At 36.6% G+C, this 22,610-nt stretch overlaps 1 protein-coding gene across 3 annotated transcripts in view; it reads left to right on the top strand.

Annotated features, from left to right (window-relative positions):
* ATP7A (ATPase, Cu++ transporting, alpha polypeptide) overlaps positions 1–22,610 on the top strand; it is a 156,721-nt gene that overhangs the window by 67,820 nt on the left and 66,291 nt on the right. For all 3 annotated transcript variants that reach the window (XM_011968458.1, XM_011968459.1, XM_011968457.1), the window contains 2 exons: positions 15,295–15,784; positions 16,293–17,018. In XM_011968458.1, the coding sequence (XP_011823848.1) occupies positions 15,295–15,784; positions 16,293–17,018 (1,216 nt within the window). The remainder of the gene's footprint in view (positions 1–15,294; positions 15,785–16,292; positions 17,019–22,610) is intronic.

Here is a 22,610-nt window from a genome sequence, read left to right as displayed (position 1 = left end):
TCTTTGGTGAAATGTGTGTTAAACCCTTTGGCCAAATTTTTAGTTGGGTTTTCTTTGTTTTCTTGTTACTGAATTTTGATTATATATTCTGAATATAAGTCTTTTGTCAGATATGTGTTCTACAAATACATTTTTCCAGTCTGTGGCTTGTCTTTTCAGTCTCTTAAAAAATGTCTTTTGCAGAGCAGAAGTTTTTATTTTTGACGAATTCCAGTTTATCCACCTTTTTTCCTTTTATGCCTTATGCTTTAGTATATCTAAGAAATCATGGCCTAACTCAAGGTCACAAAGATTTTTCTCCTATGTCTTTTTCTAAAGACTTTATGATTTTAGGTTTAACGTTTAGGTCTATGATCCATTTTGAATTAACTTGTATACATTGTTAGATACTGGTTGAAGTTAATTTTTTTTTCGGATATGAATATCCATTTTTCCCAGCATCATTTGTTAAAAAGTCTGTTCTCTCTCCATTGAATTGCCTGTGAACCTTTGTTGAAAATCAATTGACCATATATTTATTGGTTTATTTCTTTCTGCGCTATTCTGTTCCATTGATCTGTATGTCTGTCCTTTGGCCAATACCACACAGTTTTGGTTATTGTAGCTTTATAATAAGTATTAAAATAAGCATTAAAATCAGATACTGTGATTCCTTAACTCTTTCTTCTTTTTCAAAATTGTTTTGGTTAGTCTAGGCCCTTTTCCTTTCCATATAAATTTTAGAATCTTATATGGATTCTAAATCTTATATAAATTTTAGAATCTTGTATGGATTCTAAAGTTTGTAAGTTTCTATAAAAATATCTGCTGGGATTTTCATTGAGATTGTGTTTATTCTACAGATCCATTTGGACAGAAGTAACATCTTAACAATATTGAGTTTTCCAATCCATGCACATAGTATATGTCTATTTATGTTGGTATTCTTTGATTTCTTTTATCAGCAATCTGTAGTTTTCAGGATGCAGTTTCTGTACATATTTTGTTAGATTTATTTTTAAGTACTTTATGTTTTTGAATGCTGTTATACATGGTACTGTTTTTACAATTTTAAATTTAAGTTTAATTTCAGTTGTTCATTATGAGGTTTTTGTATGTTGACTTTGTATCCTGGAACCTAGCTAAACTGACTTATCAAACCTACTAGCTTTTTTGTAGATTTCTTGGGATTTTCTATGTAATTATGTCATCAAGGTATATAAATAGTTTTTCTTGTTGTTGTTTGTTTGTTTGTTTGTTTTAAGATAGAGTCTCACTCTGTGACCCAGGCTGGAGTACAGTGGCACAATGTTGGCTCACTGCAACCTCCACCTCCTGGGTTCAAGTGATTCTCATGCCTCAGCCACCCAAGTAGCTGGGACTACAGGCACATGCCACCACACTGGGCTAATTTTTGTATTTTTAGTAGAGTTGGGGTTTCGCCGTGTTGGCCAGGGTGGCCTTGAACTCCTGGCCTTGAGTGATCTGTCCACCTCGGCCTCTTAAAGTGCTGTGATTGCAGGTGTGAGCCACCGCGCCTGGTCACATAGTTTTTTTTCTTCCTTTGTAGTCTGTATATCTTTTATTTTTTCCCTTGTATTATCAAACCTTCATTACAATTTTGATTAGGAGTGGTGAGAGTGAATGATGGTGGGGGGAAACATTCAGTCATTTACTGTTAGCATTGTGTTAGTTGTAGAGTTTTGTAGATGCTATTTGTCAGATTAATGAAGTTATTTCTATTACTAGTTTGCTGAGGTTTTTTTTAAACATCATGAATGGATGTTGAATTTTGTCAAGTGCTTTTTCTGTGTATAGAGATGATCATATGATTTTTCTCCTTTAGTCTGTTAAGATGGTGAATTACACTGATTGATTTTCAAATGTTGAACCAGCCATGCATTCCCAGGATAAGCCTCACTTGGTCAAAGAAGACTTACTTTTCATTAAAAATTTCAAACATACACAAAGGTGGAGAAACTATTAATAGTACAAGGATCTACCCTATACCCATCACCTAGAAAAATCCTTGCTATTTATTTGCATGCCATTCTTATCAGTTGAAGTTAATAATGTGTTTTGCGGATGGTCCTAAGAGTTGGTCTAGGCCTTCCTGCCTGTTGTATTCTGTTAAGGTAGATGTCTCTGACTAGTAGATTGGAACTTCGTAGTATATCTCCATACCAGTTGCCATTTCTAAGCCTTTCGGCCACCCCCTGCCACCACCCCTACCCGCCCCTTTCCCTTGTCACTCTTCACAATTCTCAGCCCTAATTGTAGTATATATAATTTCAGTACTCTTTCCCATGCTTTATTTAGTTTGTTTTTGAACATATTTTTTTCCTATTTCTCTCCAACTTGTATCTCAGGATCCAAAGAATTAACAGTATCTCATGCCAAAAGCTTGAGGATTCCTACTGTATTGACAATAACATACAGAAGCTTTTGCTTAAATATTATGCTTACTTTTTTTTTTTTTTTTTTAAAGACAGAATCTCACTCTATCGCCCAGGCTGGAGTGCAGTGGTACCATCTCAGCTCACTGTAACCTCTGGCTCCTGGGTTCAAGCCATTCTTGTGCCTCAGCCTCCCAAGTAGCTGGGACTACAGGTGCACGTCACCATTCCTGGGTAATTTTTTGTATTTTTAGTAGAAATGGGGTTTCACCATGTTGGCCAGGCTGGCCTGGAACTCCTGACCTCAGGTGATCCTCCCGCCTCGACCTCCCACAGTGTTGGGATTACAGGCATGAGCCACCACAATACAGGCATGAGCCACCACACCCGGCCTGAATTACTTACTCTTAAACATGTTTATTTTTACTGCCAGGCCTTAATGAGTCAGTATTGGATGTGTCATTTTAGCTGAGTTGTATTCTCATTTGTGTAATATACTTATCATTTTAATGTTATTTTATCATTAAAACAACTTTATATTGGTGGTAATTCTATTTGCTGGAGGTTCTCTGTAATTTTGCTTTTATGCAATGTTCATTACAGTAATAGCGGGAAGTTAATGCCCCTTTGGAATTTGATCAGCTTGCATCAATACCAGAATGGTTTTCCTATGACTAGTTGAGATTCACATGCAATACATTTTTTTGACATACTACCAGGAGCAGATGTTTACATTATAATGAAATCTTTGTCCAACTGGACATCAGATTTAGCACAAAATTCAAAATTAGGGACATGATGGATTCTTTCTAATTATCAGAAGCTCATTATATTTTTAAGGGCATGAATGATTACATTGGAACTACAATATTTTGTGTCTCCAGATCAGATACTTGTGACAGCTCTACTTTTTAACTATTCTTGATCCAAACATTAATTTTTACCATTTATTTTTCAGAGATTTCAAAATAGTCTTGGCTCTTTAGTGAAATACAGAATTTATACTTTATTTCTGCAGTATTCTTATCTAAAATTCTGATTTCTCATAAGATCTTGAGTAGATTGGTTTCAGTTTGCCTTGTTTTTATTACCCAAAATTGGCTGATTAGCCCATCATTACTCTCTATGAAGTCTGATACATTTCCTTAATTCAAGAGTCCTATGAAGTGTGGTGCTAATATGTGGACAATTCTTCTCTTCCTAATCTGAAACTGTAGGTGATTTTTTCCATGTCTAAGTTTTATATTCATCTTGGCCAGAGAGTAAACTTTGGATCCACATTACTATTTGTGTGAGGGAAAATGCAGTATTTCTCACTTCTTGACTCTACACTCTGATTAGCTAAGACTATGTTGATAGCTGTGGCTAGAAAAGTTTTATTTGCATAGTATGTATTCCTTCTCCTAAGTTTTCTGTACTGTTGACATCCATGTGAATACTTAGATAGGAACTTTCCATTTTCACATGCTCCAAAGGTAGAGTTTTTTTGTTTTGTTTTGTTTTTTGTTTTGTATTCACCATCTACCGTGGCATAACTCCAGTCTTAGAGGCTCCCACATTGCTTCTTCCCAGCAACATCCCCGAACAGGGATACAGTTGCCTTTAATGATCTTTGGGGAAAGAGCCAAGTTGGAAAAGCTGAGAGATGACAGGTAATTATTTTATGTATTTATCTTCAAAATATTCAAATTTATATAAAAATATTTTCCCCTAATCATATCTATACAAAAGTTAAAGGCATATTTTGCAGTTTGTTGATTAGGAAAGAGAATAGCAAAAGTAGCTCTGCAACCTCAGTGCTAACGCTTTAAAAATGAGTCGCTTGATTTCAATGAGTAATAAGTATGACACATGCATTTGATTTATCCTCAAATGAAACTAATTAAACCTCCTCCACTTGATCTAAGGTGGGGCTGGTGTTGAGGGCCAGAACAGAAGCTGAACCTTACTAATTATATAGTAGTGTCTGCTAATTGCAGTAAAGCTGTTTTAACCATTTGGAAACTAGTTCATGTAATTTTTTGCCAAGTGACTTAGGTACTTATTGTCTACTGACAGCTAAAGTATTTTCCAAAACCCTCAACTCTCTGTCTAGTAAACTATTGTAGGTGAATATTTGTCTCTGCCAACATATCCATGCATAACTATAAAACTAGATTCTGCTTTGATATTTGCAAATACATTCTTGCTTCCCAAAACAGCCTGTTTGCATCACAGTCATATATAAGATGACTATTTCCACTGCATCTTCCCAAAGTTCACCACTGCTTAATAAGATCTGTTTAAGGTCAAACAAATGCAATTGAATTTTGATTACATTGAAAATGAAGAATAGCAGCAATATAATAATGAAAGCACTTTGTGTTGTCAACAGTGATTTATACAAATCCTGGTGACAGATACTCAAGACTACTTTCCAGGGCACATTCATAATTTCATTGCTAAAAATAAAAGAAAATACACTTATTCTGCCTTTTTCAACTCTGCCTCTCTTCTTTCAGTCAAAAGCCCTTATGTTAGTAACCTTTATTCTTTTTTTTTCTTTTTTTAAAAAATATTTTACTAAGTGTGAAGTCTTCGAGGGCCAGAGACAGATTTCCTGTGAAGTTAATGAAGCTTAAGTTTCAGAGCTCCTCATTTGCATTGACCTTCTAAGACTCTAGAAGGAGTATCAACAGTGTGTTTACATGGTCATGTGTTTTTGTACAATTTGAAAAAGTAAAAAAAATTTAACCACAGCCCTTCAAGACCATTGTCCATTTCTACTTCGATGACTCTTCTGTTAGACCTCCCCTTTGTGTTAGCATGATATTGGAGTGGCCATGAGCATTTTGGGGATGTGACTAAGGGGAGGTTGAGTTGGGGATATGTTGAGTTCGGGGTTAGTAGGCTATTTGACTATATAGGTGATTCTTTGTCACTTCCGTGTATAGTGGAGTTTTTGCAAGGAATTCTGATATAGGGATGGCTTCTTGGAACACCCCTACTACTCATGGTGCCAACTCACTAAGCATCATGACATGAAGGTGTGGGGCTCAGTGTAAAACTGGTAAATGAATGTTACCAGTTCAAAGAATATGTAAGATTAGTCACTTCACAAGTAAATTTGAAATGCCCTGAAATCTTACAGCTCATATATGAAGGAAACTCTTTTCTCAAATTTGACAGCAGCTCTAAAAATTTATCAATGCCTAGTTGTTATGTTGAAAGGAACATTTCTAAACTATCATTAATTTAAAAAAATTTTATCTAGAGAAAATATTTAACTATTTTTATTTTCTTTATATACAAGTGATTTTATAAAGTCGTCAAATGAAGCACTAAAGAATATACAGCCAAAAATATAGGAAAAGAAAGTATCAGAGAGGTATATCAGGCATTATTAATAAAAATGTCTTTGTTATGGATTTTTATGATATTTGTTAGCTTTAAAAACTTATAACTCGTGATTTAAATTTTTTTTTTTTTTTTTTTGAGACAGAGTCTTGCTCTGTCGTCTGGACTGGAATGCGATGGTGCGATCTCGGCTCACTGCAACCTTCGCCCTCCTGGGTTCAAGCAATTCTCCTGTCTCAGCCTCCTGAGTAGCTGGCATTACAGGCACGCGGCACCATGCCTGGCTAATTTTTGTATTTTTAGTAGAGACGGGGTTTCACCATGTTGGCCAGGCTAGTCTCAAACTCAGATGATCCGCCCCCCTCCGCCTTCCGGAGTGCTGGGATTACAGGTGTGAACCACTGCACCCGGCCATATAACTTATGATTTTTGTTATGCGCTCGGAATATTTTCTTTGGTACAAAATTTTGTTGTTTATGGTTTTGTATTCTTTTTTTTAAAGAAGGCCCTTCAAATTGTTTAAGTTTCAGACACCACAAAGTGTGAATTCCTCTCTTTCTAGACATCATATAGAAAACTGTCTTTGCCCAAACATAATTTATAGTCAGAATGTAGTTCAACATGATCATACATAAATATTGATTACTTTTTAAAGAATGTTAAAGCTTAAAATTTCTGCAAATAATTAATGGGAACCAGGCTTAATACCTGGGTGACAGAATAATCTGTACAACAAACCTCTATGATACAAGTTTACCTATATCACAAACCTGCACATGTACCCCTGAACTTAAAATAAAAGTTAAAAAAGAAATGTACACAAAAAATAATATTTCTGTATCATAACTTCTAGGATTATAATTAAGCCTGAGATGCAGTTCATTTAGAAACCAGATTTGGAGAGAAGAGTGTTTCAACTAAGTCAAGGAGCTCTTGGTAGTGTTTGGAATGAAGTAATATAATTGTGATATTAAATTGAGTAAGTTGTTTTATTGGAAAATGCAACAGCAGAACAGATTAGAGCTTTAATTAACAGAATTCAAAGAGAGTGAATAGTCAGGAAATCTCTAATTTTGGAATAAATAGAATATGACTGTTTGCCTTTGCAACTTTAGAATTTAAATACATTTTGGAAATTATGTCCTAAGTTATACAGTACATAAATGTAATCTTCTTGTTTGTCCTGCCAGTGTTAAGACTGTAGACTTTAAAGGGATTAACCTGAAGTTTAATTTAATCACCCCGGTAGTCTGTTCAAAGGAAAAGTAAAATAGGCAGATAATGTGAAGATCTTTCTCTGGGGTTGTTTGGCCTTTTTGAAAGTAGAAATGTAAAAACAAATTTAATAAGATATAAGTACTGAATGATTCCAAAGGTTAATGCTTTATTAAGAAATTAGTTTGTCCCTGAAACTTACAATGCTAACTTTTTAAGTGCTTTTCCCCTTTGATTAGATAAAGGCTATAGTCCATTCTCTTAATATAGACTATCCTTTAGAAAAATGACCACATCACGGATCACGAGGTCAGGAGTTCGAGACCAGCCTGACCAACATGTTGAAACCCCATCTCTACTTAAAATACAAAACTTTAGCCGGGCGTGGTGTCATGCGCCTGTAATCCCAGCTACTCAGGAGGCCAAGGCAGGGTAATCGCTGGAACCCTGGAGGCAGAGGTTGCAGTGAGCTGAGATCATGCCACTGCACTCCAGCCTGGGCAACAGAGCAAGACTCCAACTCAATAAATAAATAAATAAATAAATAAATAAATAAATAAATAAAATAAAATGAAAATGACTACATAAATGCTAGCAGTTACTAAATTCCTCCTTTGGATCAATAAATACATTTGTTACTCCCCTTACAATTAATTGGTGTTTTTATTATTGAAAAAGTAACACATATACAGAGTAAAATTCCTCTCCCAAGGAAAACCAGTTGTCCTATGTATATGTATCCTTCCAGAAAGACTATTAATATAAAAATTTTTTTTTTTTAATTTTTTGAGATGGAGTCTCTCGCTCTTGTCGCCCAGGCTGGAGTGCAGTGGTGCGATCTCGGCTCACTGCAACCTCTGCCACCCAGGTTCAAGTGATTGTCCTGCCTCAGCCTCCTGAGTAGCTGGGATTACAGGTGCCTGCCACCATGCCTGGCTAATTTTTGTACTTTTAGTAGAGACGGGTTTTGTGCCATGTTGACCAGGCTGGTCTCGAACTCCTGACCTCAGGTGATCCGCCTGCCTCAGCCTCCCAAAGTGCTGGGATTACAGGCGTGAACCACCGTGCCTGGCCAAAACTGTTTACATGTACATCAGTATATATACTTGATGTGTGTGTGTCCACTTTTTCTAAAAATGGAAGCATACTATGCACATCATTCTGCACCTTGCTTTTTTTTTAAATTAGCAAATATATCTTAGATATTGTTCCACATCAATATATAGAGACCCATCTAATATTTTTTCTTTCTATGTGGGACTCTTTTTTTGGCTTCTTAGCTTTTTCTATGGCAAATGACAGTGCATTGAATATTCTGTTTTTCAAACTGGTGCTCTGTCACCAATACTATATTAGGGTAACATAGGCATTTTTTTATTATACATTAGTAGGTAATAATCATTTATCTATGAAGATGTAGAATCAGCTTCAAAGAGGATTAGGTTTCTGATTTAGTTGAACTCTATTCTGAGGATCAGGGGAAGGTCAAATCCAAGATAAAAAAATTAGCAGTGAAGGAATGGTGTAAAGAGGGACTTTCACTATTTCTTTTGTATATTTTTGTATTTATATTTTTATAGCAAACAATCATACATTTGTTGTATAATTTTTGAAGCAAAGTGAAAATACATTAGAAATGGCCAGGCATAGTGGTTCATGCTGTAATCCCAGTATTTTGGGAGGCCAAGGTGGGAGGATTGCTTGAGAACAGGAGTTTGAGAACAGCCTAGGCAACATAGCAAGACCCTGTCTTTTAAAAAGAGAGAGAAAGAAAGCGAGAGAGAGAGAATGAGAATATATTAGAAATGAGAATTCTGACAAAGTACTCAGTTTAAAGATAGTTTAGTTCGTGAAAAGCAATGCTACAACGTAATAAAAACTAACAGAATCTGCATCTTTTTCATCTTAAAATATTTGATTTTTGAAGTTTTAGATTGATTTTGAACTATTATTTAGTTTTTAAGAATTGTCTTTTTCTAGTTTATAATCTGATTTAAAAGTTTTAAAGTGGTAACCTTTATTTAAGTTACTCAAATAGGATAAATGTTAATGGAGCTTGATGGCTTCCTCTTATGATATTTTAATTTTCAATATTCTATATTGAAATATCAAATAGAGTGTTGCCCTATTAATGTAAACACATTTTATTTTTCAACAAACCATAATGTAATTTGTATTGAGACTGTATGTATTATAAATGAGGATCGTTTTGTTTATTATAAATAGTTTTTAGTTGATTCAAAAGTATATTATGGGTGGTGAATCAAACATATTAGACATTCAGGATAATTGATTAATCATCTCACTTTTCTGATTTCAGTCTCCACATCTATAAAATAACAATCCTTTCAAGCTGTGAAAAATCTCTTATTACCTTTATGTTGAGTTGTTATATGAAAGTGTAAGAAAGTAAGCTTTAAACTATCTGAAGACTCCCACACTGAGCAGCATGCTAACCTGAATTTATTATGATCGTGTATAAATTGATTCCTGGGGGATTAAAAGGAATTTCAATGTGCTAAAACTTGAGCTAAGTTATTTTCCCATAGTGACTTTTAAAAATGTAGAAATATTAGAATGTTCTGATTGTCAGTTCTGTTAAAAACTCAAATATGTTTTAAAACCATTTCAAATTTAAACTAGCATGGGAGAATATGTGAAATGTGAGGGGAAAAAACAACTAAAATTTGGTTCAACCACTAGAAATATTGTATACTGTTCAGATTATTTATAAGCCATACATTGCTCAAACATAGACATAGAATTTTAGTTTTCCAAGGAAATTGTAGATTATCTAGCCTAATCATTTATAGATGGAAAGAGTGTAGATTTTGGAGTTACATACACCTGCATTTGAACCCTAGCTCTTTCATTTTCTTGTTGGGTTCCTTGGGCAATTTATTCAATTTCCTGGCCTTCATATAGGAACCTGGATCACCTTTGTCTTATTCTGTTCAGGCTCCTATAAGAAAATACCATAAAGTGGGTGGCTTATAAACAACAGAAATGTGTTTCTCACAATTCTGGAAGCTGGGAAGTCCAAAATCAAGGTGCTGGCAAATTTGGTGTCTGGTGAGGATTGACTTCCTGGTTCATGTATGGCACACCTTCTCCCTGTGTCCTCACATGGTGGAAGGGACAGGGTAGCTCTCTCGGACCTTTTTTATTAGGGCACAAATCCCAGTCTTGAGGGCTCTGTCTTCATTATCTAATCACCTCCCAGAGGCCCCCCCACCAATATTATCACCTTGGGAATTCGGATTTCAACATATGAATTTTTGAGGGACACTTTCAGATTATAGCACCTTTCCTTATCAAATAAGAAAGAATACAGAAGAGAAAACATGTACTGATGACAACCTAAGAAGTGGTAGTAACATAGTTTTTTAGTTTTTATAGAAAGTTAGAACTGAAAAGATTATTTTATCTAGTCTCAGGAAACTGAAGCCCTCAGAGGTAGGGTGATTTGTTTAAGGTTCTAGCTTTCATATTGCCTAAGAATAGAAGATGCAGTCTTTGTGGGTTTATGCAAATTATACAGAAATCATATGCAAATAAAGTATACTGTGCCTGAATTTCATGTTTGACATTTCAAGAGACACAGAACACCACAAAGATTAAAATAAAGGATCTTTACAATCCCTGTGACAGCACTCTACACCACCATTAATACTATGAAGGCCACACAGTACGTTTGGTATATTTTACTTTTTTCTCTCGCACTACTGCCTTCATCAAAATAACAGAGAATAGTCCTCCATCGTCAGTCTTTCCTATAAGCTATATTTATAATTTGTAGGCTGTTACATTTATTTTCAGAGGAACTTTTTTTTTTTTTTTTTTTTTTTTCCTGAGACAGAGTTTTACTCTCTTGCCCAGGCTGGAGTGCAGTGGCGCGACCTCCGCCTCCGGGTTCAAGCGATTCTTGTGCCTCAGCCTCTTGAGTAGCTGGGATTACAGGCGCCCACCACCATGCCCAGATAATTTCTATATTTTTAGTAGAGATGGGGTTTCACCATGTTGGCCAGGCTGGTCTTGAACTCCTGGTCTCAAGTGATCCACCCACCTTGGCCTCCCAAAGTGCTGGGATTACAGGCATGAGTCACCACTCTGGCCCAGAGGAACGATTGATGTAATGGAAAAATAGTTCCTCTGAAAATAAAAATAACAGCCTTGGTTCCTAAAAAAGATTATGAGAAAAAGACAAGCTGTTGAAATATTGGAGCAATGTGGGGAATGAGGAAGGTGGGATAGGGCAGGGAAGGGAGATTATTTTTGGAGCAGGGGTTGGGGTTAGAGGACGTATGAAAGGAGAGTAGCACAGACCCAGAATCAGACTGCCGCCAGCACTTTCCAGCTGTATGGAGTTTGCCTGGAAATGCTCACCATTGTATCTCTAGCAGCTAGCATACTGCCGGGCACATAATGAGCATTTAGTAAATATTTGTTGAATACGTACTAAATATTTGTTGAATACGTAAGTACCTTTTTTTTTTTTTTTTTTTTTTTTGAAACGAAGTCTTGCTTTGCCGCCAAGCCTGCAGTGCAGTGGCGCAATCTTGGCTCACTGCAACCTCCGCCTCCCGGGTTCAAGTGATTCTCCTGGCCCAGCCTCTCGAGTAGCTGGGATTACAGGCATGCGCCACCACGCCCAGCTAATTTTTGTATTTTTGGAAGAGATGAGTTTCCCTGCGTTGGCCAGGCTGGCCTCAAACTGTGATCTCAAGTGATCCACCCGCCTCAGCCTCCCAAAGTGCTGGGATTACAGGTGTGAGCCACCGTGCCTGGCCTATAAGTACCATTTTGACTTCCTGCCCAAAGATTTAGCACCCAGAGCTGTACTGTGAATTTGTTTCCTTTGAGACCTTAGGTTTGAAAAGTCTCTTTGCTATCTAACATTCAGAGGAAAAGTTGAGTGCTGTTAACCCTGAAGACGGATACTTTTGTTTGTGTTGAGTGTGGTTGGTCAGTTTTTAAAACAGAAATAGAATTTACTAAAGGAAGTGTTTTCTCATCTGCAGTGTGCAAATAGCATAGGGTACTCTGACTTCTCTTTTGTATAGAATTTTATGCATAGTTTTCTTATGCCTTTTATAAATAAAAGATAGGCTAAAGCAGTTAGAAAGTATAGCAAACCATCCAGTGACAAAGTGATTTTTTTTTTTTTTTTTTTTTTGAGACAGAGCCACACTCTGTCACCCAGGCCGGAGTGCAGTGGCACGATTTTGGCTCACTGCAGCCTTGACGTTCGGCCTCAGGCAATCCTCCCACCTCAGCCCCTTGAGTAGCTAGGACTACAGGAGTGTGCCACCATGCCAGGGTAATTTTTGTACTTTTTGTAGAGACAGGGTTCCACCATGTTGCCCAGACTGGTCTGGAATTCCTGAGCTCAAGCTATCTGCCCAACTACCTTGGCATCCCTAAGTGCTAGGATTACAGGCGTGTGCCACCCGGCCTGACAAAGTGATTTTTGCTTTTAAAATGAGAACAATTTCCGACTGGCTATGTTGGTAAATTGATATTTTTGGGGAGCGGGTGGGTACAGGGGAACCAGGTCTTGTTTAAGATGTGCCAGATACAACGTATTTGAAGGGCAAGAATCCTTTACCTTGGTACTTTATCAGAAAAAGTATAGTAGTACCTAGAGCAATACCATCCAAGAATGGTCTGTGATGATGGAAATACTGTGTATCCGCCCTGTCTGGTAGGGCTAACCACATTGTCCAATGAGCACTTGAAATTTGGCTAGTGCAACCGAGGAACTGAATTTTTAATCTTATTTAATAATTTTTTTTGTTTAAAAAATAATCATCTGGTAAAATAGATTTTTTTGGGTATATAGTTCTATGAATTTTTTGTTTTAGTTTTGTGAATGTTAACACATGTATAGATTTGTTTAACACCAACACAATCAGGACATAGTGCAGCCCTGTTACCCCTAAAAAACTCCCTCTTGCTACCATTTTCCCTACCTCTAACCCCTGGAAACCAATGTTCTGTTCTCCATCTTCCCCTTTAGTCAGAAAGTTTAAATTATTTACAGTCATTTTCTTAATCCTAAAATCACCTCAGGAGAGTGAAATTAAAGTTTAAAAGAGGCCCTCTAAAAACACAATGACACAAAAGCCTTCATTTGATGGTGGCTACTGTTATATTGCATCTCTTTCAGTAGTATATGTCTCAACTATACGTGGTTTGACTATTCTGCGTTTTTTTTTTCATGGAAAATGTTATATAGTATAATCCAAAACCAAATATAAATTATTTCTCCACTTCTGTTTTGGATCATTTATGCTAGTGATTTCCTCCATCCCTAAGAACCAACTAGCCAAGTAGAATTATCAGAGTCTTAGAAACTTTCCATGCCATGGGTACATTTTACATTTTCACCCAAATACACAGTCATCAATTATCAAGCTAAAGGAAGAAATAAAAATATGTTCATTAAAATAAGTGAAAGATTTAACTAACTATTGTAGACAATTTTAAGAGATATTTTCTATGCTGAATTACTTATATCTTTGAGTTTTTATTTTATAGAGCAAGGCTTTTCACTAGAAATTAATAACACCCATATTTAACTGCTTTTTGAATATTAATATCCTACTGCCATCTCAAAAATCAATAGGTCCAGCACTGAATTTATCATCTCTCCTTTCCCTCCACTTTAACTTCTTAATTTCTTCCTGATTTCCTCCTCTCTTTCTGATATCAGTTAATAGCACCACCATCTATCTATCCACTGGCCCAAACCAGATACCTTTAAGTCATTCAAGTTACCTCCTTTACCCTATACATCTTGTTAGGAGGCCCTATCCTCCTAAATATATCTTGGAGCTGCCTCTTTTCTCTTTGTCCCCAATATTCATGTCTTAATTCAGACCCTCTATTGCACTACTGTTGCAGTAGCCTCCTAGCTGATAGTCCTCCCTCCTGTATCACTCCACCCTATTCCACTGTCATCTTCCACATTGCCTCCAGAATGATCGTTCTCTAAAATGAAAATCTAATCACATAATTCTCTGCTTAACTTTTCCATGGCTTTCTATTACCTATAGGATAAATCACAACCATAATTGGCATATAGAACCCCATAATAGAGCAGTTGCTGAATTCTCAAGCCTCTTACCTTTCTCTACTTTTTTGTTTCCATTCGTCTGAAATTCCCTGCCTCATATATCCTTGCTGATTCCTGTTTGTCCTTTAACACTCAGGTATTATCTCTCCTAAGAAGACTTTTCTGACCCCTATTCCCAGGGATGAATGGGTATCCCTTTTCTGTATTCTCTGTCCTATTGTTCCTGTGACATGTTCAGCTTTGTATCCTGAGAATCCCAGTTCCTGACACACATAATAAGTGCTCAATAAATAGTAGTTGCTCAATGTTTAATTTTATAAATTCACTGCTGTTACAAAGAACTTTCCTATCTATTTACTCATATGATCCTTATAATAGCCCTGGAAGATAATAGGACATATTTTCTCATTTTTCAGATGGTAGAACTAATAAGTGTGGTTAGCTAATAAGTAGAGAATTGATGCTGGAATTTAAATGTTTTGACTCCCAACCGGGTATTTGTGTGTGTGTCTGTGTGTGTGTGTGTGTATGTATCTTCATCATGAATCTTTGTAAGATGTCAGCCAAAGAGATGCAGTCATGACAGTAGTTAAATTATATGCAGTAACTAAGCTTTAAGAATATAATAATTGTTTTATCATCTAATTGGGCAAAACAATAAAGATGTTCTTATTTTGAACAAAATTAATAGTATGCTCTAGTGACTTAGGGGGATATAGGAGTATATGCTATAAAATCCTATGAATACTGCCTTCACTCATAAACTGGCATGTTTATACTTTTTCTTGCCAACAAAGTTATCCTAATTGAACATTATTTTTATTTTTTAAAAATGATATATAATAGTTATACATATTTTTAGGAAATTGAACATTTTAAAAGATTAAACTTCATATTACCTTTTGTTTTTCTGGAGCTGATCCTGTTTCATGTATAACCTTTTCAGTTGGTAGAGTTTGAAGTGTTGGAGTAATTTATGAAAGGAGGTGGAAGGAAAGAGTAGTTTGTACTCTGTTGTGAAATTCTAGGGTGTGTTTGTCAGTATACATGTTTCAAATGCCTGATAGGTACCATAGTCACATATGTCTGCATATATAACTTTACCATTCTTGTAGGTACACAAGACATTTTATGTTTCTTTCTAACAAGAAGAGTAAAAATGAAAACTAATAGGGAAACTCCATTAGACTGAGTTGTCTCACTCTTCTTGAATGTGGTGTGATGATTGATATTTTAAATCCTATGTGATAGAATTTAATTAAACTGACTTTTGGAATTTCCTTCCAAAAGGTATCACTGGAAGAAAAAAATGCAACTATTATTTATGACCCTAAACTACAGACTCCAAAGACCCTACAGGAAGCTATTGATGACATGGGCTTTGATGCTGTTCTCCATAATCCTGACCCTCTCCCTGTTTTAACTGACACCTTGTTTCTGACTGTTACGGCTTCACTGGCTTTGCCATGGGACCATATCCAAAGCACATTGCTCAAGACCAAGGGTGTGACACACATTAAAATTTACCCTCAGCAAAGAGCTGTAGCAGTGACAATAATCCCTTCTATAGTGAATGCCAATCAGATAAAAGAGCTAGTTCCAGATCTCAGTTTAGATACTGGAACACTGGAGAAAAAGTCAGGAGCTTGTGAAGATCATAGTATGGCTCAAGCTGGTGAAGTCATGCTGAAGATGAAAGTGGAAGGGATGACCTGCCATTCATGTACTAGCACCATTGAAGGAAAGATTGGGAAACTGCAAGGTGTTCAGCGAATTAAAGGTAATGTGTCTGGTGTTGTTTGATTGTTTTGTAAGGCTTAGGTGTCTGTTTTGATCTTTTAACTTTTTCCTTTCTTCTTAAGCATGAGTTTTGAATCCATGGGACTAGAGTGCTTGCTGTATCATTGAGGTACAGCATATTCCCAGGATTAATGTCAGGAAAGTAATGATTATAATTAAAGGTTACATAAACCTTGAACTGAAGAAAAGGCAGCTGGGTTGGCAATTCGTGGAATTCAGGGTTCTTAACACAACATGACTAGCGTACTCTTTACCTCTAATATATTTTACTCAGGCATGGAGAAACTTGGAGACCATAGCTACAGTGGTCCTATCTCTTACTTGTTTCTAGTCTATGCCAATAACATTTTCTGAAAAGAAAAAAAATTAAGAAAAGATGATGACAAGAATGAGAAAGAAACAATTATTTGTGGTTATTTAGAAAACAGGATTTTTTCTGAAGTAGCCCAGGAATAGCTAAATTAATTATGTTTCTTTTTATTAACTAGTCTCCCTGGACAATCAAGAAGCTACCATTGTTTATCAACCTCATCTTATCTCAGTAGAAGAAATGAAAAAGCAGATTGAAGCTATGGGCTTTCCAGCATTTGTCAAAAAGCAGCCCAAGTACCTCAAATTGGGAGCTATTGATGTAGAACGTCTAAAGAACACACCAGTTAAATCCTCAGAAGGTTCACAGCAAAGGAGCCCATCATATACCAATAATTCAACAGCCACTTTCATCATTGATGGCATGCATTGTAAATCATGTGTGTCAAATATTGAAAGTACTTTATCTGCACTCCAATATGTAAGCAGCATAGTAGTTTCTCTAGAGAATAGGTCTGCCATTGTGAAGTATAATGCAAGCTCAGTCACTCCAGAATCCCTGAGAAAAGCAATAGAGGCTGTATCACCGGGGCAATATAGAGTTAGTATCGCAAGTGAAGTTGAGAGTACCTCAAACTCTCCCTCCAGCTCATCTCTTCAGAAGACTCATTTGAATGTAGTTAGCCAGCCTCTGACACAAGAAACTGTGATAAACATTGATGGCATGACTTGTAATTCCTGTGTGCAGTCTATTGAGGGTGTCATATCAAAAAAGCCAGGTGTAAAATCCATACGAGTCTCCCTTGCAAATAGCAATGGGACTGTTGAGTATGATCCTTTACTAACCTCTCCAGAAACCTTGAGAGGAGCAATAGAAGACATGGGATTTGATGCTACCTTGTCAGGTAATTATCATTTTTTCTTTGATTACCCTAATGTTCTTTTACTTCCATTTTGCGCTGCTTTAGGCATTTATCAATGAGAGATGATTCTTAGGCACTGTAATTCCACTTTTGCAAATAAGTCCTATGGAGGTAGCCAACAGTGTATACAAAGATGCATAAGGATGTTTGTATAATTGCTTATGATATTTAAAAACTGGAAACAATAAATAACTCATGGTACAACTATAAATAACTCATGATGACATGCTATGAAGTCATAAAACATTATGGCATTAAAGATAATTAATGCCACAGGAAGCTGTCTGAGATATTTTGTCAAATGAAAAAAAAAAGCTGAAAAGCTATATATATACTGTGATCAACATTTTATAAAGAAATGTATCTGAATTTATACCATGTATATATTGTTTATGTATATGAATAAGATTCCTGGTAGGACATGAACCAGAATTTTAACAGTGATTGTCTTTGAGTGGTAGGATAAATGTGATTTTTGTTTCCATTGTGCTTTCCTGGGTTTATAAGTTGTTTTTACAATAAGAATGTATGTATGTAGCTATGTATTTATATAATGGGGAAAACCAGTGCTCTTTTAAAAACAAAAGTAATTGAAATAAGTAATAGGATTTTAACTATAATTTTATATTTAGGCATTCAAATTAAACTGACTCCAGAGCCGTCACAAAGTTTTCGTATTTCCTGACAGCTCTTACCTTTGAATTGAAACAAAAACTGTGTATTCAATGGAATTTAATTATGTGAAATTGTTCTTTTGAACCAGAATTGAACCTAGCCTTGAATTAAACTGGAAAATGCCCAGATGAAATTTTTTGCTTGAAATAACAATTGAAAAGTTTTACAACCAATTTCTAGACAATATAATTAATCTTTGCTATCCTGATTAGAATGAAAGATATCAAATAGTAATATTCCCTTTTTAGACTCCCTGAAGCTGAGTAAAAGATTTTACTAAACACATGTCTAAATTGTTATGGTAGATTAATGTCAGTGAGAGAGGACTCAGAGGTATACCATTATTAATTTTTAGTCCTTAACTTTTGTATTGATGACAAATGGTAGAAATTATAGAATTCTCACTTTTTAAATTATACTTTAAGTTCTAGGGTACATGTGCACGGTGTACAGGTTTGTTACATATGTATACATGTGCCATGTTGGTGTGCTGCACCCATTAACTCATCATTTACATTAGGTATATCTCCTAATGCTATCCCTCCCCGCTCCCCGTACCCCACGATAGGCCCCAGTGTGTGATGTTCCCCTTCCTGTGTCCAAGTGTTCTCATTGTTCAATTCCCACCTATGAGTGAGAATTCTCACTTTTAAAAATTGACACATAGTTCACGTACCATAAAATTTGCCCATTTAAGGTACACAACCCAGTGGTTGTTAGTATATTTACAGAGTTTTCCAGCCATCATCACTATATAATTTTAGAACTTATCACTCCCAAAAGAAATCACATGCCCATTAGCAGTCATTGCCCATTTCTTCTTCCCCTCCCCAAGCTCCTGATAACAACTGTTCTACTTTCTGTCTCTGAATTTGACTATTCTAGGTACCTCATTTAAGTGGAATCATACAACATTTGTCCTTTTGTGCCTGGATTCTTTTATTCAGCATAATGTTTTCAAGGTCCATCCATGTTGTAGTATGTATTAGAACATCATTCCTTTTTATTGCTGAATGTTATTCCATTGTATGGATATATCACATTTTTGTTTCTTCATTCACCAGTTGATGGGAATTTGGATTGTCTCCACTCTCTTGCCTATTATGTATAATACTGCTATGAACAATTTGAGTTCAAATTTTTGTATGAACATATGTTTTTATTTCTCCTGGGTATATACCTAGGAGTGGAATTGCTGGGTCCTATGGCAACTAAACTTTTTGAGGGACTGCCAGACTGTTTTTCAAAGTAGCTGTGCCATTTTACATTACTATCTGAATTTCTCAGAATCTGGCCAGGTACGGTGGCTCACACCTGTAATCCTAGCACTTTTGGAGGCTGAGGCAGGCAGACCACTTGAGCGCAGAAGTTCGAGACCAGCCTGCGTAACATGATGAAACCCCGTCCCTACAAAAAATACAAAAATCAGCTGGGCATGGTGACACACACCTATAGTCCCAGCTACTCAGGAGGCTAAGATGGGAGGATCGCTTAAGCCTGGAAGTCAAGGCTGCAGTGAGCCGTGATCATGTCACTGTACTCCAGCCTGGGTGACAGAACAAGACCCTGTCTTTAAAAAAAAAATAGATTTTAGATTAGAATCTAATCTTAAAAACTAGATTCTTTTTTTGTTTTTTGTTTTGTTTTGTTTTTGAGACGGAATCTTGTTCTGTCGTCCAGGCTAGAGTGCAATGGCATGATCTCGGCTCACTGCAACCTCCGCCTCCCAGGTTCAAACAATTCTCCTGCCTCAGCCTCCTGAGTAGCTGGGATTATAGGTGTCTGACACCATGCCTGGCTAATTTTTGTATTTTTAGTGGAGATGGGGTTTCACCATCTTGGTCAGGCTGGTCTCGAACTCCTGACCTCGTGATCCACTGGCCTCTGCCTCCCAAAGTGTTGGAATTACAGGCGTGAGCCACCATGCCTGGCCTTTCGATTCTTTTGCTCTAAAAATGAGATACATAGTTCTCTATTAGAAAATTCATATAGAACACTAAAATGTTAAAGAGACTCTAGTACCAAAAGCCTGAACAAAGTATAGGAAATCCATAATTGCAAAAGGAAATAATTATGAAACCAGAAGAAAAATTTAAGTTGGAAATAAGTGCAGTTATATCAGGGAGTCATAAAAATAACTAAAATTAGTTTCAGCAAATTTTTGTTTTACCTATCACCACTTAATTTTTTTTTTCCTTCTTTTTGAGACAGAGTCTTGCTCTGTCACCCAGGCTGAAGTGCAATGGCGCGATCTTGGCTCACTACAACCTCTGCGCCCCGGGTTCAAGCGATTCTCCTGCCTCAGTCTCCCAAGTAGCTGGGGTTACAGGTGCGCGACACCATGCCCAGCTGATTTTTTTGTATTTTTAGTAGAGACAGGGTTTCACCGTGTTGGTAAGTCTGGTCTCGAACTCCTGACCTCTGGTGATCTGCCTGCCTTGGCCTCCCAGAGTGCTGGGATTACAGGCGTGAGCCACCGTGTCTGGCCCACTTACATTTTTTAAAATTTTTGAAAATGACAGTGTTTGAAATTATATTGATTCACATTTCACTACTTCATAATGTTGGATTATTTCTCAGAGCTTCTATTAAATTAAAATACTTTGATATGCATAAGGGATTATGTTGTCAATAATGAACACCACATAAATTAGTTTATATCAGTATCACCAAAACAAGTTACTTACATTGTAATATTCCTATGCCTCTGACATATAGGAACCCAAATATAATTATCTTATATCACATGGTATAAAACTGAAATATTTTTCATGTTCACATATGGTATCTGTCATTACAGTAAGCAAGGGCATCATAAACTTTCAGATGGGACTCAAAAACAGAATTTTTTCTATTCAGTTGGGTTTATATTTTTGCGACTTACATTTTTACAAGTGTGGTTCACAGACCAGCAGCACCTGGGACCTTGTTAGAAATCAGACTCTGGCCCTACTGCAGACCCAGTAAATCAAATTCTCCATTTTAATTTTAATGAGCTTTCCAGGCAATCCATTTGCACATTAAAATTTGAGAACACTGATCTACATAATGTGATGCATTGACCTTTAAATCTCTAAGTTAAATCTATAATAACTTTGTTTACATAAACAAGTCCAGAAATTTGACTGAAGACAATAATAATATCAGTCATAACAACATTTCGATCAACGATGGACCACATAGATGATGGTGGTCCCATAAGATTATAATGGAGCATATATAGAAACCTCATATAAGGCATTTGATATTGGCATAGCAGATCAAGCAGGAGAAAAGATATTCATTAATGGTGCTGGGACATTTGGTGTTCCATCTGAAAAAATATATATAAATACAAAGAGCATCTAGCTTTGTGTAAGTACACTCTGTGATGTTCACACAATGATGAAATTGCCTAAAGCATTTTTCAGAACATATTCCCATCATTTAAGTGACTCATGACTGTATAATATTAAATATTATAATTTAAAATAGCTTTTTTTTTTTTTTAGGAGAAAAGGCATATAAATTTGTTTGATCATAGTTTTACATGACATGGGAGCCTTCAGAATGAAGACTCAAAGATACAGGAGAAACTGCCCATTTCTGTGCTTAGATTTAACACAATATGGATAGCTAAAATAGCTAGCATTTTATTATTATTATTGTTATTATTGGAGACAGTTGACACTCTGTCGCCCAGGCTGGAGTGCAATGGCGTGATCTCGGCTCACTGCAACCTCTGCCTCCCAGGTTCAAGCAATTCTCTTGCATCAACCTCCCGAGTTGCTGGGATTACAGGTGCATGCCACCATGCCCTATTTTTGTATTTTTAGTAGAGACGGGGTTTCGCCATGTTGGCCAGGCTGGTCTTGAGCTCCTGACCTCAGGTGATCCGCCTGCCTCGGCCTTCCAAAATGCTGGGATTACAGGTGTGAGCCACCACACCCAGCCAAAATAGCTAGCATTTTATGAGGGTTTATATAACAGATGTGAGCAGAGTAAAAGCAACTTTTTAATTACCTTAGGTGATCAAACTAGTAAATAGAATTCAGGAGTATTTGAACATTCTCTGGCACCATGTATAGCATCTACCTACTCCTTAGGAACTATGACTGCAGCATGTTCACTAACTTTTTTTTTTTTTTTTTGAGACACAATCTCGCTCTGTTGCCCAGGCTGGAGTGCAGTGGCATGATCACGGCTCACTGCAGCCTTGACTTCGGGGCTTAAGCTATCTTCCCACCTAAGCCTCTTGAGTAGCTGGGACTATAGGCATGTACCACCACACCCGGCTAATTTTTTTGTATTTTTTGTAGAGATGGAGTCTCACTTTGTTGCCTAGGCTGTTCTCAAACTCCTGGGCTCAAGCAGTCCACCCACCTTGGCCTCCCAAAGTGCTGGGATTACAGGTTTGGGCCACCATGCCTGGCCTCAGTAACTTTTAGCAATGTCTTTTACCTCAACCTACTATTGTTAAGGGCCCCGGGAATCAATTATTCAACAAATGATTACCAGGAGCCAGTTATATGCCCTGCATCTGTTAGGGCTTATAACATACATACTAATGGCCATGATGGGTAGGTAAAAAACCTTGGCATAGTGAATGTCATCATAAAATAATTGATAGAGCTTAACTACAGTGACCCATATTATCGGGACAAAAGGTTGATATGAAATGATTGCATTCTGTGATTCTGCTAGAGATTAGAGTTTAAGATTTCACCGGAATTGTAACTACCCATTTTTTTAAGTGTAAGTGTCAGTGCTGATCCAGGTCTCACAGTCTACCTCTGCAACCCATTCTCATACAGAAGGATTGACACATTTTGCCTTTGTATCATACTAGTCCTAGGTGAGCTATAAATCTTAAAAGAGGTACTGAGAGGCCAGACGCAGTAGCTCACACCTGTAATCTCA

This window comes from Mandrillus leucophaeus, unplaced genomic scaffold (genome assembly GCF_000951045.1).
Source record: "Mandrillus leucophaeus isolate KB7577 unplaced genomic scaffold, Mleu.le_1.0 Scaffold844, whole genome shotgun sequence".
NCBI classification, from domain to species: Eukaryota; Metazoa; Chordata; class Mammalia; order Primates; family Cercopithecidae; genus Mandrillus; species Mandrillus leucophaeus.
The sequence above is the reverse complement of the archived record's forward strand: the minus strand, read 5'-3'. Positions and strand labels throughout refer to the sequence as shown.